The sequence below is a fragment of the Oncorhynchus tshawytscha genome, linkage group LG15 (assembly GCF_018296145.1).
Source record: "Oncorhynchus tshawytscha isolate Ot180627B linkage group LG15, Otsh_v2.0, whole genome shotgun sequence".
Lineage (NCBI taxonomy): Eukaryota > Metazoa > Chordata > Actinopteri > Salmoniformes > Salmonidae > Oncorhynchus > Oncorhynchus tshawytscha.
In genome coordinates, this window is record NC_056443.1 from 39,809,922 (window position 1) to 39,826,220 (window position 16,299).

The 16,299-nt window shown below is 48.4% G+C and overlaps 1 protein-coding gene across 1 annotated transcript in view; it reads right to left on the bottom strand.

Moving 5' to 3' along the window:
• LOC112240622 (neuromedin-K receptor-like) overlaps positions 1 to 6,301 on the bottom strand; it is a 36,859-nt gene extending 30,558 nt beyond the window's left edge. The window contains exon 1 of the mRNA XM_042298585.1: positions 5,625 to 6,301. Within this exon, the coding sequence (XP_042154519.1) occupies positions 5,625 to 6,001 (377 nt within the window). The 5' untranslated portion in view covers positions 6,002 to 6,301. The remainder of the gene's footprint in view (positions 1 to 5,624) is intronic.
• Between the last annotated feature and the right edge of the window lie 9,998 nt (positions 6,302 to 16,299).

Here is a 16,299-nt window from a genome sequence, read left to right on the forward strand (position 1 = left end):
AACAACAGAATCTATGTGAGGTACAACAACAACAGAATCTATGTGAGGTGCAACAACAACAACAGAATCTATGTGAGGTACAACAACAACAACAGAATCTATGTGAGGTACAACAACAACAACAGAATCTATGTGAGGTACAACAACAACAGAATCTATGTGAGGTACAACAACAACAACAACAGAACCTATGTGAGGTACAACAACAACAACAACAGAACCTATGTGAGGACAACAACAACAGAATCTGTGAGGTACAACAACAACAGAATCTATGTGAGGTACAACAACAACAGAATCTATGTGAGGTACAACAACAACAGAATCTATGTGAGGTACAACAACAACAGAATCTGTGAGGTACAACAACAACAGAATCTATGTGAGGTACAACAACAACAGAAACTATGTGAGGTACAACAACAGAACCTATGTGAGGTACAACAACAACAACAACATAATCTATGTGAGGTACAACAACAACAACAACAGAACCTATGTGAGGTACAACAACAACAGAATCTATGTGAGGTACAACAACAACAGAACCTATGTGAGGTACAACAACAACAACAACAGAATCTATGTGAGGTACAACAACAACAGAATCTATGTGAGGTACAACAACAACAGAACCTATGTGAGGTACAACAACAACATAATCTATGTGAGGTACAACAACAACAACAACAGAATCTATGTGAGGTACAACAACAACAACAACAGAACCTATGTGAGGTACAACAACAACAACAACAGAACCTATGTGAGGTACAACAACAGAATCTGTGAGGTACAACAACAACAGAATCTATGTGAGGTACAACAACAACAACAACAGAATCTATGTGAGGTATAACAACAACAACAACAGAACCTATGTGAGGTACAACAACAACAACAGAACCTATGTGAGGTACAACAACAACAGAATCTGTGAGGTACAACAACAACAACAACAGAATCTATGTGAGGTACAACAACAACAGAATCTATGTGAGGTACAACAACAACAGAATCTATGTGAGGTAAAACAACAACAACATAATCTATGTGAGGTACAACAACAACAACAGAACCTATGTGAGGTACAACAACAACAGAACCTGTGAGGTACAACAACAACAACAACAGAATCTATGTGAGGTACAACAACAACAACAGAACCTATGTGAGGTACAACAACAGAACCTATGTGAGGTACAACAACAACAGAATCTATGTGAGGTACAACAACAACAACAGAATCTATGTGAGGTACAACAACAACAGAATCTATGTGAGGTACAACAACAGAACCTATGTGAGGTACAACAACAACAGAATCTATGTGAGGTACAACAACAAGAGAATCTATGTGAGGTGCAACAACAACAACAGAATCTATGTGAGGTACAACAACAACAACAGAATCTATGTGAGGTACAACAACAACAACAGAATCTATGTGAGGTACAACAACAACAACAACAGAATCTATGTGAGGTACAACAACAACAACAACAGAATCTATGTGAGGTACAACAACAACAACAACAGAATCTATGTGAGGTACAACAACAACAACAACAGAACCTATGTGAGGTACAACAACAACAACAACAGAACCTATGTGAGGTACAACAACAACAGAATCTGTGAGGTACAACAACAACAACAACAGAATCTATGTGAGGTACAACAACAACAGAATCTATGTGAGGTACAACAACAACAACAGAATCTATGTGAGGTACAACAACAACAGAATCTATGTGAGGTACAACAACAGAACCTATGTGAGGTACAACAACAACAGAATCTATGTGAGGTACAACAACAACAACAACATAATCTATGTGAGGTACAACAACAACAACAACAGAACCTATGTGAGGTACAACAACAACAGAACCTATGTGAGGTACAACAACAACAGAATCTATGTGAGGTACAACAACAACAGAACCTATGTGAGGTACAACAACAACAACAACAGAATCTATGTGAGGTACAACAACAACAGAACCTATGTGAGGTACAACAACAACAACAACAGAATCTATGTGAGGTACAACAACAACAGAACCTATGTGAGGTACAACAACAACAGAACCTATGTGAGGTACAACAACAACAGAATCTATGTGAGGTACAACAACAACAACAAGAGAATCTATGTGAGCTACAACAACAACAGAACCTATGTGAGGTACAACAACAGAACCTATGTGAGGTACAACAACAGAACCTATGTGAGGTACAACAACAACAGAATCTATGTGAGGTACAACAACAACAACAACAGAATCTATGTGAGGTACAACAACAACAACAGAACCTATGTGAGGTACAACAACAACAACAGAATCTATGTGAGGTACAACAACAACAACAGAACCTATGTGAGGTACAACAACAACAGAATCTATATGACGTACAACAACAACAACAACAACAGAATCTATGTGAGGTACAACAACAACAGAATCTATGTGAGGTACAACAACAACAGAATCTATGTGAGGTAAAACAACAACAACAACAGAATCTATGTGAGGTACAACAACAGAATCAGGTACAACAACAACAGAACCTATGTGAGGTACAACAACAACAGAATCTATATGACGTACAACAACAACAACAACAGAATCTATGTGAGGTACAACAACAACAGAATCTATGTGAGGTACAACAACAACAGAATCTATGTGAGGTACAACAACAACAACATAATCTATGTGAGGTACAACAACAACAACAGAACCTATGTGAGGTACAACAACAACAACAGAACCTGTGAGGTACAACAACAACAACAACAGAATCTATGTGAGGTACAACAACAACAACAGAACCTATGTGAGGTACAACAACAGAACCTATGTGAGGTACAACAACAACAGAATCTGTGAGGTACAACAACAACAACAACAGAATCTATGTGAGGTACAACAACAACAGAATCTATGTGAGGTACAACAACAACAGAATCTATGTGAGGTACAACAACAACAACAACAGAACCTATGTGAGGTACAACAACAGAACCTATGTGAGGTACAACAACAACAACAACATAATCTATGTGAGGTACAACAACAACAACAACAGATTCTATGTGAGGTACAACAACAACAGAACCTATGTGAGGTACAACAACAACAACAGAATCTATGTGATGTACAACAACAACAACAACAGAACCTATGTGAGGTACAACAACAACAGAACCTAACAACAACAACAGAATCTATGTGAGGTACAACAACAACAACAACAGAATCTATGTGAGGTACAACAACAACAGAACCTATGTGAGGTACAACAACAACAGAACCTATGTGAGGTACAACAACAACAACAGAATCTATGTGAGGTACAACAACAACAACAGAACCTATGTGAGGTACAACAACAGAACCTATGTGAGGTACAACAACAACAGAACCTATGTGAGGTACAACAACAGAATCTATGTGAGGTACAACAACAACAACAGAACCTATGTGAGGTACAACAACAACAACAACAGAACCTATGTGAGGTACAACAACAACAACAGAACCTATGTGAGGTACAACAACAACAACATAATCTATGTGAGGTACAACAACAACAGAACCTATGTGAGGTACAACAACAACAACAACAGAACCTATGTGAGGTACAACAACAACAACATAATCTATGTGAGGTACAACAACAACAACATAATCTATGTGAGGTACAACAACAACAGAACCTATGTGAGGTACAACAACAACAACAACAGAATCTATGTGAGGTACAACAACAACAACAACAGAATCTATGTGAGGTACAACAACAGAATCTATGTGAGGTACAACAACTACAAAATCTATGTGAGGTACAACAACAACAACAACAGAATCTATGTGAGGTACAACAACAACAACAGAATCTATGTGAGGTACAACAACAACAACAGAATCTATGTGAGGTACAACAACAACAACAACAGAATCTATGTGAGGTACAACAACAACAGAATCTATGTGAGGTACAACAACAACAGAATCTATGTGAGGTACAACAACAACAACAACAGAATATATGTGAGGTACAACAACAACAACAGAACCTATGTGAGGTACAACAACAACAGAATCTATGTGAGGTACAACAACAACAACAACAGAATCTATGTGAGGTACAACAACAACAGAATCTATGTGAGGTACAACAACAACAACAGAATCTATGTGAGGTACAACAACAACAACAGAATCTATGTGAGGTACAACAACAACAACAGAATCTATGTGAGGTACAACAACAACAACAACAGAATCTATATGAGGTACAACAACAACAACAGAACCTGTGAGGTACAACAACAACAGAACCTGTGAGGTACAACAACAACAACAACAGAACCTATGTGAGGTACAACAACAACAGAACCTATGTGAGGTACAACAACAACAGAATCTATGTGAGGTACAACAACAACAACAGAACCTATGTGAGGTACAACAACAACAGAACCTATGTGAGGTACAACAACAACAGAACCTATGTGAGGTACAACAACAACAACAACAGAACCTATGTGAGGTACAACAACAACAACAGAATCTATGTGAGGTACAACAACAACAGAATCTATGTGAGGTACAACAACAACAGAATCTATGTGAGGTACAACAACAACAACAACAGAACCTATGTGAGGTACAACAACAACAGAACCTATGTGAGGTACAACAACAACATAATCTATGTGAGGTACAACAACAACAACAACAACAGAATCTATGTGAGGTACAACAACAACAACAGCATCTATGTGAGGTACAACAACAACAACAACAGAATCTATGTGAGGTACAACAACAACAGAACCTATGTGAGGTACAACAACAACAACAACAGAACCTATGGGAGGTACAACAACAACAACAGAATCTATGTGAGGTACAACAACAACAACAACATAACCTATGTGAGGAACAACAACAACATAATCTATGTGAGGTACAAACAACAACAACAACAACAACAGAATCTATGTGAGGTACAACAACAACAGAATCTATGTGAGGTACAACAACAACAACAGAATCTGTGAGGAACAACAACAACAGAATCTATGTGAGGTACAACAACAACAACAACAGAACATATGTGAGGTACAACAACAACAACAGAATCTATGTGAGGTACAACAACAACAGAATCTATGTGAGGTACAACAACAACAGAATCTATGTGAGGTACAACAACAACAACAACAGAATCTATGTGAGGCACAACAACAACAGAATCTATGTGAGGTACAACAACAACAGAACCTATGTGAGGTACAACAACAACAACAACAGAATCTATGTGAGGTACAACAACAACAACAACAGAACCTATGTGAGGTACAACAACAGAACCTATGTGAGGTACAACAACAACATAATCTATGTGAGGTACAACAACAGAATCTATGTGAGGTACAACAACAACAGAATCTATGTGAGGTACAACAACAACAACAGAATCTATGTGAGGTACAACAACAACAACAGAATCTATGTGAGGTACAACAACAACAGAACCTATGTGAGGTACAACAACAACAACAACAGAATCTATGTGAGGTACATCAACAACAGAACCCTTCTCACCGGTCCACGGCGATGGCCACCATGGAGTAGATGCTGGCAAACACCGCTGTCACAGGAAGGAAGTTGTGGAACTTGCAGTAGACGAGCCCGAAGTACCAGTCCCCGTGCGCAGCGTAAACGAAGTTCACGAACGAGTTGAAGGCCGCCATGGAAGTGTCCGCGAGAGCCAGGTTCAACAGGAAGTAGTTTGTCACTGTCCGCATCTGTTTGTGAGCAAGGATGATCCAGACAACGATGACGTTCCCGCTCACCGAGACAAACAGCACGAGACTGTAGGCTACCGTCCAGAGAGCGAGCAGCCAAACCGGCTGGACAAACTGGTTAGTGATGTTCCAGCCCCCGACTGGGATGTTGGAGACGTTACTAGGCTCGCTCATAATGATGGAGAGAGAGGTTACTGGTAGCTATCGTTAGTAGTGTGAGCGGTCTTATCTGATGGAGAATAACAGATCCACCCAGTTAACAGCTTGTAAGGGAATGTCTTCATAGGGCTGTTAACTGTCTGGTCTCCCGGGAGATGAAGTGGCCTTAAAATAAACAGCGACTGGCGTCTTATTTTCACTTCACTGGAGTGACATCTCTCTCTCGGTCTCTGTCTCTCTCTCTCTCGGTGTCTGTCTCTCTCTGTCTCTGTCTCTCTCGGTCTCTGTCTCTCTCTGTCTCTCTCGGTCTCTGTCTCTCTCTCTCGGTCTCTGTCTCTGTCTATCTCTGTCTCCGTCTCTCTCTGTCTCTGTCTCTCTTGGTGTCTGTCTCTGTCTCTCTCTCTCTGTCTCTCTCTGTCTCTCTCTGTCTCTCTCTGTCTCTCTCTGTCTCTGTCTCTCTCTGTCTCTCTCTCTCTCTGTCTCTCTCTGTCTCTGTCTCTCTCGGTCTCTGTCTCTCTCGGTGTCTGTCTCTCTCTCTGTCTCTCTCTCTGTCTCTCTCTGTCTCTCTCTGTCTCTCTCTGTCTCTGTCTCTCGCTCTCTCGCTCTCTCTCTGGGTCTCTCTCTCTGTCTCTCTCTCTCTCTCAATTCAATTAAATTAAATTCAAGGGCTTTATTGGCATGGGAAACATGTGTTAACTTTGCCAAAGCAAGTGAGGTAGATAATATATAAAGTGAAATAAATAAATAAATATTAACAGTAGACATCACACATACAGAAGTTTCAAGAAGTCTATGTCTCTCTCTCTGTCTCTCTCTCTCTCTCTCAATTCAATTCAATTCAAGGGCTTTATTGGCATGGGAAACATGTGTAACATTGCCAAAGCAAGTGAGGTAGACAACATACAAAGTGAATATATAAAGTGAAAAACAACAAAAATTAACAGTAAACATTACACATACAGAAGTTTCAAAACAGTAAAGACATTACAAATGTCATATTATATATATATACAGTGTTTTAACAATGTACAAATGGTTAAAGGACACAAGATCAAATAAATAAGCATAAATATGGGTGTATTTACAATGGGGTTTGTTCTTCACTGGTTGCCCTTTTCTCGTGGCAACAGGTCACAAATCTTGCTGCTGTGATGGCACACTGTGGAATTTCACCCAGTAGATATGGGAGTTTTTCAAAATTGGATTTGTTTTCGAATTCTTTGTGGATCTGTGTAATCTGAGGGAAATATGTCTCTCTAATATGGTCATACATTGGGCAGGAGGTTAGGAAGTGCAGCTCAGTTTCCACCTCATTTTGTGGGCAGTGAGCACATAGCCTGTCTTCTCTTGAGAGCCATGTCTGCCTACGGCGGCCTTTCTCAATAGCAAGGCTATGCTCACTGAGTCTGTACATAGTCAAGGCTTTCCTTAATTTTGGGTCAGTCACAGTGGTCAGGTATTCTGCCGCTGTGTACTCTCTGTGTAGGGCCAAATAGCATTCTAGTTTGCTCTGTTTTTTGTTAATTCTTTCCAATGTGTCAAGTAATGATCTTTTTGTTTTCTCATGATATGGTTGGGTCTAATTGTGTTGCTGTCCTGGGGCTCTGTGGGGTCTGTTTGTGAACAGAGCCCCAGGACCAGCTAACTTAGGGGACTCTTCTCCAGGTTCATCTCTCTGTAGGTGATGGCTTTGTTATGGAAGGTTTGGGAATCGCTTCCTTTTAGGTGGTTATAGAATTTAACGGCTCTTTTTTGGATTGTGATAATTAGCGGGTATCAGACTAATTCTGCTCTGCATTATTTGGTGTTCTACGTTGTACACGGAGGATAGTTTTTGCATAATTCTGCATGAAGTCTCAATTTGGTGTTTGTCCCATTTTGTGAAGTCTTGGTTGGTGAGCGGACCCCAGACCTCACAACCATAAAGGGCAATGGGCTCTATGACTGATTCAAGTATTTTTAGCCAGATCCTAGTTAGTATGTCAAATTTTATGTTCCTTTTGATGGCACAGAAGGCCCTTCTTGCCTTGTCTCTCAGATCGTTCACAGCTTTGTGGAAGTTACCTGTGGGGCTGATGTTTAGGCCGAGGTATGTATAGTTTTTTGTGTGCTCTAGGGTACTAGAGTTTACTGTCAGGGCCCAGGTCTGACAGAATCTGTGCAGAAGATCTAGGTGCTGCTGTAGGCCCTCCTTGGTTGGTGACAGAAGCACCAGATCATCAGTAGACATTTGACTTCAGATTCTAGTAGGGTGAGGCCGGGTGCTGCAGACTTTTTTAGTGCCCGCGCCAATTCGTTGATATATATGAAGAGGGTGGGGCTTAAGCTGCAACCCTGTCTCACCCCACGGCCCTGTGGAAAGAAATGTGTTTTTTTTGCCAATTTTAACTGCACACTTGTTTGTGTACATGGGTTTTATAATGCTGTATGTTTTTCCCCCAACACCACTTTCCATCAATTTGAATAGCAGACCCTCATGCCACATTGAGTCAAAAGCTTTATTGAAATTAACAAGTCAAGACTTTGTCTTTGTTTAGGTTTGTTTGTTTGTCAATTAGGGTGTGCAGTGTGAATACATGGTCTGTCGTATGGTAATTTCGTAAAAAGCCAATTTGACATTTTCTCAGTACATTGTTTTCACTGACAAAATCTATTTTTCTCTCCATCTCTCTTTCTCCCTCCATCTGTCTTTTCTCTCTGTTTCCCTCTCTCTCTGTTTCCCTCTCTCTCCATCTCTCTCTGTTTCCCTCTCTCTCTCTTTTCAACTCAAAAGGCTTTATTGGTATGGAAAGTATGATCACAAAGTACCAGTCAAAAGTTAGGAAACACCTACTCATTCACCATGTCTCTCTCCAGCTCTCTGAGCTCCACCATGTCTCTCTCCAGCTCTCTGAGCTCCACCACGTCTCTCTCCAGCTCTCTGAGCTCCACCACGTCTCTCTCTGAGCTCCACCACGTCTCTCTCTGAGCTCCACCACGTCTCTCTCTGAGCTCCACCATGTCTCTCTCTGAGCTCCACCACGTCTCTCTCTGAGCTCCACCACGTCTCTCTCTGAGCTCCACCATGTCTCTCTCTGAGCTCCACCATGTCTCTCTCTGAGCTCCACCATGTCTCTCTCTGAGCTCCACCATGTCTCTCTCTGAGCTCCACCATGTCTCTCTCCAGCTCCACCATGTCTCTCTCCAGCTCCCTGAGCTCCACCATGTCTCTCTCCAGCTCCACCATGTCTCTCTCCAGCTCTCTGAGCTCCACCATGTCTCTCTCCAGCTCTCTGAGCTCCACCACGTCTCTCTCCAGCTCTCTGAGCTCCACCATGTCTCTCTCCAGCTCTCTGAGCTCCACCACGTCTCTCTCCAGCTCTCTGAGCTCCACCACGTCTCTCTCCAGCTCTCTGAGCTCCACCACGTCTCTCTCCAGCTCTCTGAGCTCCACCACGTCTCTCTCCATCTCTCTGAGCTCCACCACGTCTCTCTCCAACTCTCTGAGCTCCACCATGTCTCTCTCCAGCTCCACCATGTCTCTCTCCAGCTCTCTGAGCTCCACCATGTCTCTCTCCAGCTCTCTGAGCTCCACCATGTCTCTCTCCAGCTCTCTGAGCTCCACCATGTCTCTCTCCAGCTCTCTGAGCTCCACCATGTCTCTCTGAGCTCCACCATGTCTCTCTGAGCTCCACAATGTCTCTCTCCAGCTCTCTGAGCTCCACCATGTCTCTCTCCAGCTCTCTGAGCTCCACCATGTCTCTCTCCAGCTCTCTGAGCTCCACCATGTCTCTCCAGCTCTGAGCTCCACCATGTCTCTCCAGCTCTCTGAGCTCCACCATGTCTCTCCAGCTCTCTGAGCTCCACCACGTGTCTCTCCAGCTCTGAGCTCCAGCATGTCTCTCTCCAGCTCTCTGAGCTCCACCACATCTCTCCCTGAGATCCACCACGTCTCTCCCTGAGCTCCATCATGTCTCTCTCCAGCTCCACCATGTCTCTCTCCAGCTCCACCATGTCTCTCTCCAGCTCTCTGAGCTCCACCATGTCTCTCTCCAGCTCTCTGAGCTCCACCATGTCTCTCTCTGAGCTGCACCATGTCTCTCTCCAGCTCTCTGAGCTCCACCACGTCTCTCTCCAGCTCTCTGAGCTCCACCACGTCTCTCTCCAGCTCTCTGAGCTCCACCACGTCTCTCTCCAGCTCTCTGAGCTCCACCACGTCTCTCTCCAGCTCTCTGAGCTCCACCACGTCTCTCTCCAGCTCTCTGAGCTCCACCACGTCTCTCTCCAGCTCTCTGAGCTCCACCACGTCTCTCTCCAGCTCTCTGAGCTCCACCACGTCTCTCTGAGCTCCACCACGTCTCTCTCTGAGCTCCACCACGTCTCTCTCTGAGCTCCACCACGTCTCTCACCAGCTCTCTGAGCTCCACCACGTCTCTCTCCAGCTCTCTGAGCTCCACCACGTCTCTCTCCAGCTCTGAGCTCCACCACGTCTCTCTCCAGCTCTCTGAGCTCCACCACGTCTCTCTCCAGCTCTCTGAGCTCCACCACGTCTCTCTCCAGCTCTCTGAGCTCCACCACGTCTCTCTCCAGCTCTCTGAGCTCCACCACGTCTCTCTCCAGCTCTCTGAGCTCCACCACGTCTCTCTCTGAGCTCCACCACGTCTCTCTCCAGCTCTCTGAGCTCCACCACGTCTCTCTCCAGCTCTCTGAGCTCCACCACGTCTCTCACCGGCTCTCTGAGCTCCACCACGTCTCTCTCCAGCTCTCTGAGCTCCACCACGTTTCTCTCCAGCTCTCTGAGCTCCACCACGTCTCTCTCTGAGCTCCACCACGTCTCTCTCCAGCTCTCTTAGCTCCACCACGTCTCTCTCCAGCTCTCTGAGCTCCACCACGTCTCTCTCCAGCTCTCTGAGCTCCACCATGTCTCTCTCCAGCTCTGAGCTCCACCATGTCTCTCCAGCTCTCTGAGCTCCACCATGTCTCTCCAGCTCTCTGAGCTCCACCACGTCTCTCTCCAGCTCTCTGAGCTCCACCACGTCTCTCTCCAGCTCTCTGAGCTCCACCACGTCTCTCTCTCCAGCTCTCTGAGCTCCACCACGTCTCTCTCCAGCTCTCTGAGCTCCACCACGTCTCTCTCCAGCTCTCTGAGCTCCACCACGTCTCTCTCCAGCTCTCTGAGCTCCACCATGTCTCTCTCTGAGCTCCACCATGTCTCTCTCTGAGCTCCACCACGTCTCTCTCCGAGCTCCACCACGTCTCTCTCTGAGCTCCACCACGTCTCTCTCTGAGCTCCACCACGTCTCTCTCTGCTCCAGCTCTGAGCTCCACCATGTCTCTCTCCAGCTCTCTGAGCTCCACCATGTCTCTCTCCAGCTCTCTGAGCTCCACCATGTCTCTCTCCAGCTCTCTGCGCTCCACCATGTCTCTCTCCAGCTCTCTGAGCTCCACCATGTCTCTCCAGCTCTCTGAGCTCCACCATGTCTCTCCAGCTCTCTGAGCTCCACCACTTCTCTCTCTGAGCTCCACCATGTCTCTCTCCAGCTCTCTGAGCTCCACCACGTCTCTCTCCAGCTCTCTGAGCTCCACCACGTCTCTCTCCAGCTCTCTGAGCTCCACCACGTCTCTCTCCAGCTCTCTGAGCTCCACCATGTCTCTCTGAGCTCCACCACGTCTCTCTCCAGCTCTCTGAGCTCCACCATGTCTCTCTCCAGCTCTCTGAGCTCCACCATGTTTCTCTCTAAGCTCCACCATGTCTCTCTGAGCTCCACCATGTCTCTCTCTGAGCTCCACCACCATCTCTCTCTGAGCTCCACCATGTCTCTCTCTGAGCTCCACCATGTCTCTCTCTGAGCTCCACCACGTCTCTCTCTGAGCTCCACCACGTCTCTCTCTGAGCTCCACCACGTCTCTCTGAGCTCCACCACGTCTCTCTCTGAGCTCCACCACGTCTCTCTCCAGCTCTCTGAGCTCCACCACGTCTCTCTCAAAGCTCCACCACGTCTCTCTCTGAGCTCCACCACGTCTCTCTCCAGCTCTCTGAGCTCCACCACGTCTCTCTCCAGCTCTCTGAGCTCCACCACGTCTCTCTCCAGCTCTCTGAGCTCCACCACGTCTCTCTCCAGCTCTCTGAGCTCCACCACGTCTCTCTCCAGCTCTCTGAGCTCCACCATGTCTCTCTCTGAGCTCCACCACGTCTCTCTCCGAGCTCCACCACGCTCTCTCTCTGAGCTCCACCACGTCTCTCTCTGAGCTCCACCACGTCTCTCTCTGAGCTCCACCACGTCTCTCTCTGAGCTCCACCACGTCTCTCTCTGAGCTCCACCATGTCTCTCCAGCTCTCTGAGCTCCACCATGTCTCTCTCCAGCTCTCTGAGCTCCACCATGTCTCTCTCCAGCTCTCTGCGCTCCACCATGTCTCTCTCCAGCTCTCTGAGCTCCACCATGTCTCTCCAGCTCTCTGAGCTCCACCATGTCTCTCCAGCTCTCTGAGCTCCACCACTCTCTCTCTGAGCTCCACCATGTCTCTCTCCAGCTCTCTGAGCTCCACCACGTCTCTCTCCAGCTCTCTGAGCTCCACCACGTCTCTCTCCAGCTCTCTGAGCTCCACCACGTCTCTCTCCAGCTCTCTGAGCTCCACCATGTCTCTCTGAGCTCCACCACTCTCTACAGCTCTCTGAGCTCCACCATGTCTCTCTCCAGCTCTCTGAGCTCCACCATGTTTCTCCACCATGTCTCTCTGAGCTCCACCATGTCTCTCTCTGAGCTCCACCATGTCTCTCTCTGAGCTCCACCATGTCTCTCTCTGAGCTCCACCACGTCTCTCTCTGAGCTCCACCACGTCTCTCTGAGCTCCACCACGTCTCTCTCTGAGCTCTCTGAGCTCCACCACGTCTCTCTCTGAGCTCCACCAGCTCCACCACCGTCTCTCTCTCCACCAGCTCCAGCCACCACGTCTCTCTCTCCAGCTCTCTGAGCTCCACCACGTCTCTCTCCAGCTCTCTGAGCTCCACCATGTCTCTCTCCAGCTCTCTGAGCTCCACCATGTCTCTCTCCAGCTCTCTGAGCTCCACCATGTCTCTCAGCTCTCTGAGCTCCACCACGTCTCTCTCTGAGCTCCACCATGTCTCTCTCCAGCTCTCTGAGCTCCACCACGTCTCTCTCTGAGCTCCACCACGTCTCTCTCTGAGCTCCACCACGTCTCTCTCTGAGCTCCACCACGTCTCTCTCTGAGCTCCACCATGTCTCTCTCCAGCTCTCTGAGCTCCACCATGTCTCTCTCTACAGCTCTGAGCTCCACCATGCCTCTCCAGCTCTCTGAGCTCCACCATGTCTCTCTCCAGCTCTCTGAGCTCCACCATGTCTCTCCAGCTCTCTGAGCTCCACCATGTCTCTCCAGCTCTCTGAGCTCCACCACGTCTCTCTCTGAGCTCCACCACGTCTCTCTCTGAGCTCCACCACGTCTCTCTCTGAGCTCCACCACGTCTCTCTCCAGCTCTCTGAGCTCCACCACTCTCTCTCCAGCTCTCTGAGCTCCACCACGTCTCTCTCCAGCTCTCTGAGCTCCACCACGTCTCTCTCCAGCTCTCTGAGCTCCACCATGTCTCTCTCCAGCTCTCTGAGCTCCACCACGCTCTCTCTCTCTGAGCTCCACCATGTCTCTCTCTCAGCTCCACCATGTCTCTCTCCAGCTCTCTGAGCTCCACCATGTCTCTCTCCAGCTCCACCATGTCTCTCTGAGCTCCACCAGTCTCTCTCTGAGCTCCACCATGTCTCTCTCCAGCTCTCTGAGCTCCACCATGTCTCTCTCTGAGCTCCACCACGTCTCTCTCCAGCTCTCTGAGCTCCACCACGTCTCTCTCCAGCTCTCTGAGCTCCACCACGTCTCTCTCCAGCTCTCTGAGCTCCACCACGTCTCTCTCCAGCTCTCTGAGCTCCACCACGTCTCTCCAGCTCTCTGAGCTCCACCACGTCTCTCTCCAGCTCTCTGAGCTCCACCACGTCTCTCTCCAGCTCTCTGAGCTCCACCATCTCTCTCTCTCTGAGCTCCACCACGTCTCTCTCCAGCTCTCTGAGCTCCACCACGTCTCTCTCCAGCTCTCTGAGCTCCACCACGTCTCTCACCGGCTCTCTGAGCTCCACCACGTCTCTCTCCAGCTCTCTGAGCTCCACCACGTCTCTCTCCAGCTCTCTGAGCTCCACCACGTCTCTCTCTGAGCTCCACCATGTCTCTCTCCAGCTCTCTTAGCTCCACCACGTCTCTCTCCAGCTCTCTGAGCTCCACCACGTCTCTCTCCAGCTCTCTGAGCTCCACCACGTCTCTCTCCAGCTCTCTGAGCTCCACCATGTCTCTCTCCAGCTCTCTGAGCTCCACCACGTCTCTGAGCTCCACCCAGCTCTCTGAGCTCCACCACGTCTCTCTCCAGCTCTCTGAGCTCCACCACGTCTCTCTCCAGCTCTCTGAGCTCCACCATGTCTCTCTCCAGCTCTGAGCTCCACCATGTCTCTCCAGCTCTCTGAGCTCCACCATGTCTCTCCAGCTCTCTGAGCTCCACCACGTCTCTCTCCAGCTCTCTGAGCTCCACCACGTCTCTCTCCAGCTCTCTGAGCTCCACCACGTCTCTCTCCAGCTCTCTGAGCTCCACCACGTCTCTCTCCAGCTCTCTGAGCTCCACCACGTCTCTCTCTCTGAGCTCCACCACGTCTCTCCAGCTCTCTGAGCTCCACCATGTCTCTCTCTGAGCTCCACCATGTCTCTCTCTGAGCTCCACCATGTCTCTCTCTGAGCTCCACCACGTCTCTCTCCGAGCTCCACCACGTCTCTCTCTGAGCTCCACCACGTCTCTCTCTGAGCTCCACCACGTCTCTCTCTCTGAGCTCCACCATGTCTCTCTCCAGCTCTCTGAGCTCCACCATGTCTCTCTCCAGCTCTCTGAGCTCCACCATGTCTCTCTCCAGCTCTCTGCGCTCCACCATGTCTCTCTCCAGCTCTCTGAGCTCCACCATGTCTCTCCAGCTCTCTGAGCTCCACCATGTCTCTCCAGCTCTCTGAGCTCCACCACGTCTCTCTCTGAGCTCGACCATGTCTCTCTCCAGCTCTCTGAGCTCCACCACGTCTCTCTCCAGCTCTCTGAGCTCCACCACGTCTCTCTCCAGCTCTCTGAGCTCCACCACGTCTCTCTCCAGCTCTCTGAGCTCCACCATGTCTCTCTGAGCTCCACCACGTCTCTCTCCAGCTCTCTGAGCTCCACCATGTCTCTCTCCAGCTCTCTGAGCTCCACCATGTTTCTCTCTAAGCTCCACCATGTCTCTCTGAGCTCCACCATGTCTCTCTCTGAGCTCCACCATGTCTCTCTCTGAGCTCCACCATGTCTCTCTCTGAGCTCCACCATGTCTCTCTCTGAGCTCCACCACGTCTCTCTCTGAGCTCCACCCGTCTCTCTCTGAGCTCCACCACGTCTCTCTGAGCTCCACCACGTCTCTCTCTGAGCTCCACCACGTCTCTCTCCAGCTCTCTGAGCTCCACCACGTCTCTCTCTCAAAGCTCCACCACGTCTCTCTCTGAGCTCCACCACGTCTCTCTCCAGCTCTCTGAGCTCCACCACGTCTCTCTCCAGCTCTCTGAGCTCCACCACGTCTCTCTCCAGCTCTCTGAGCTCCACCACGTCTCTCTCCAGCTCTCTGAGCTCCACCATGTCTCTCTCTGAGCTCCACCACGTCTCTCTCCGAGCTCCACCACGTCTCTCTCTGAGCTCCACCACGTCTCTCTCTGAGCTCCACCACGTCTCTCTCTGAGCTCCACCACGTCTCTCTCTGAGCTCCCATGTCTCTCTCCAGCTCTCTGAGCTCCACCATGTCTCTCTCCAGCTCTCTGAGCTCCACCATGTCTCTCTCCAGCTCTCTGCGCTCCACCATGTCTCTCTCCAGCTCTCTGAGCTCCACCATGTCTCTCCAGCTCTCTGAGCTCCACCATGTCTCTCCAGCTCTCTGAGCTCCACCACTTCTCTGAGCTCCACCATGTCTCTCTCCAGCTCTCTGAGCTCCACCACGTCTCTCTCCAGCTCTCTGAGCTCCACCACGTCTCTCTCCAGCTCTCTGAGCTCCACCACGTCTCTCTCCAGCTCTCTGAGCTCCACCATGTCTCTCTGAGCTCCACCACGTCTCTCTCCAGCTCTCTGAGCTCCACCATGTCTCTCTCCAGCTCTCTGAGCTCCACCATGTTTCTCTCTAAGCTCCACCATGTCTCTCTGAGCTCCACCATGTCTCTCTCTGAGCTCCACCATGTCTCTCTCTGAGCTCCACCATGTCTCTCTCTGAGCTCCACCACGTCTCTCTCT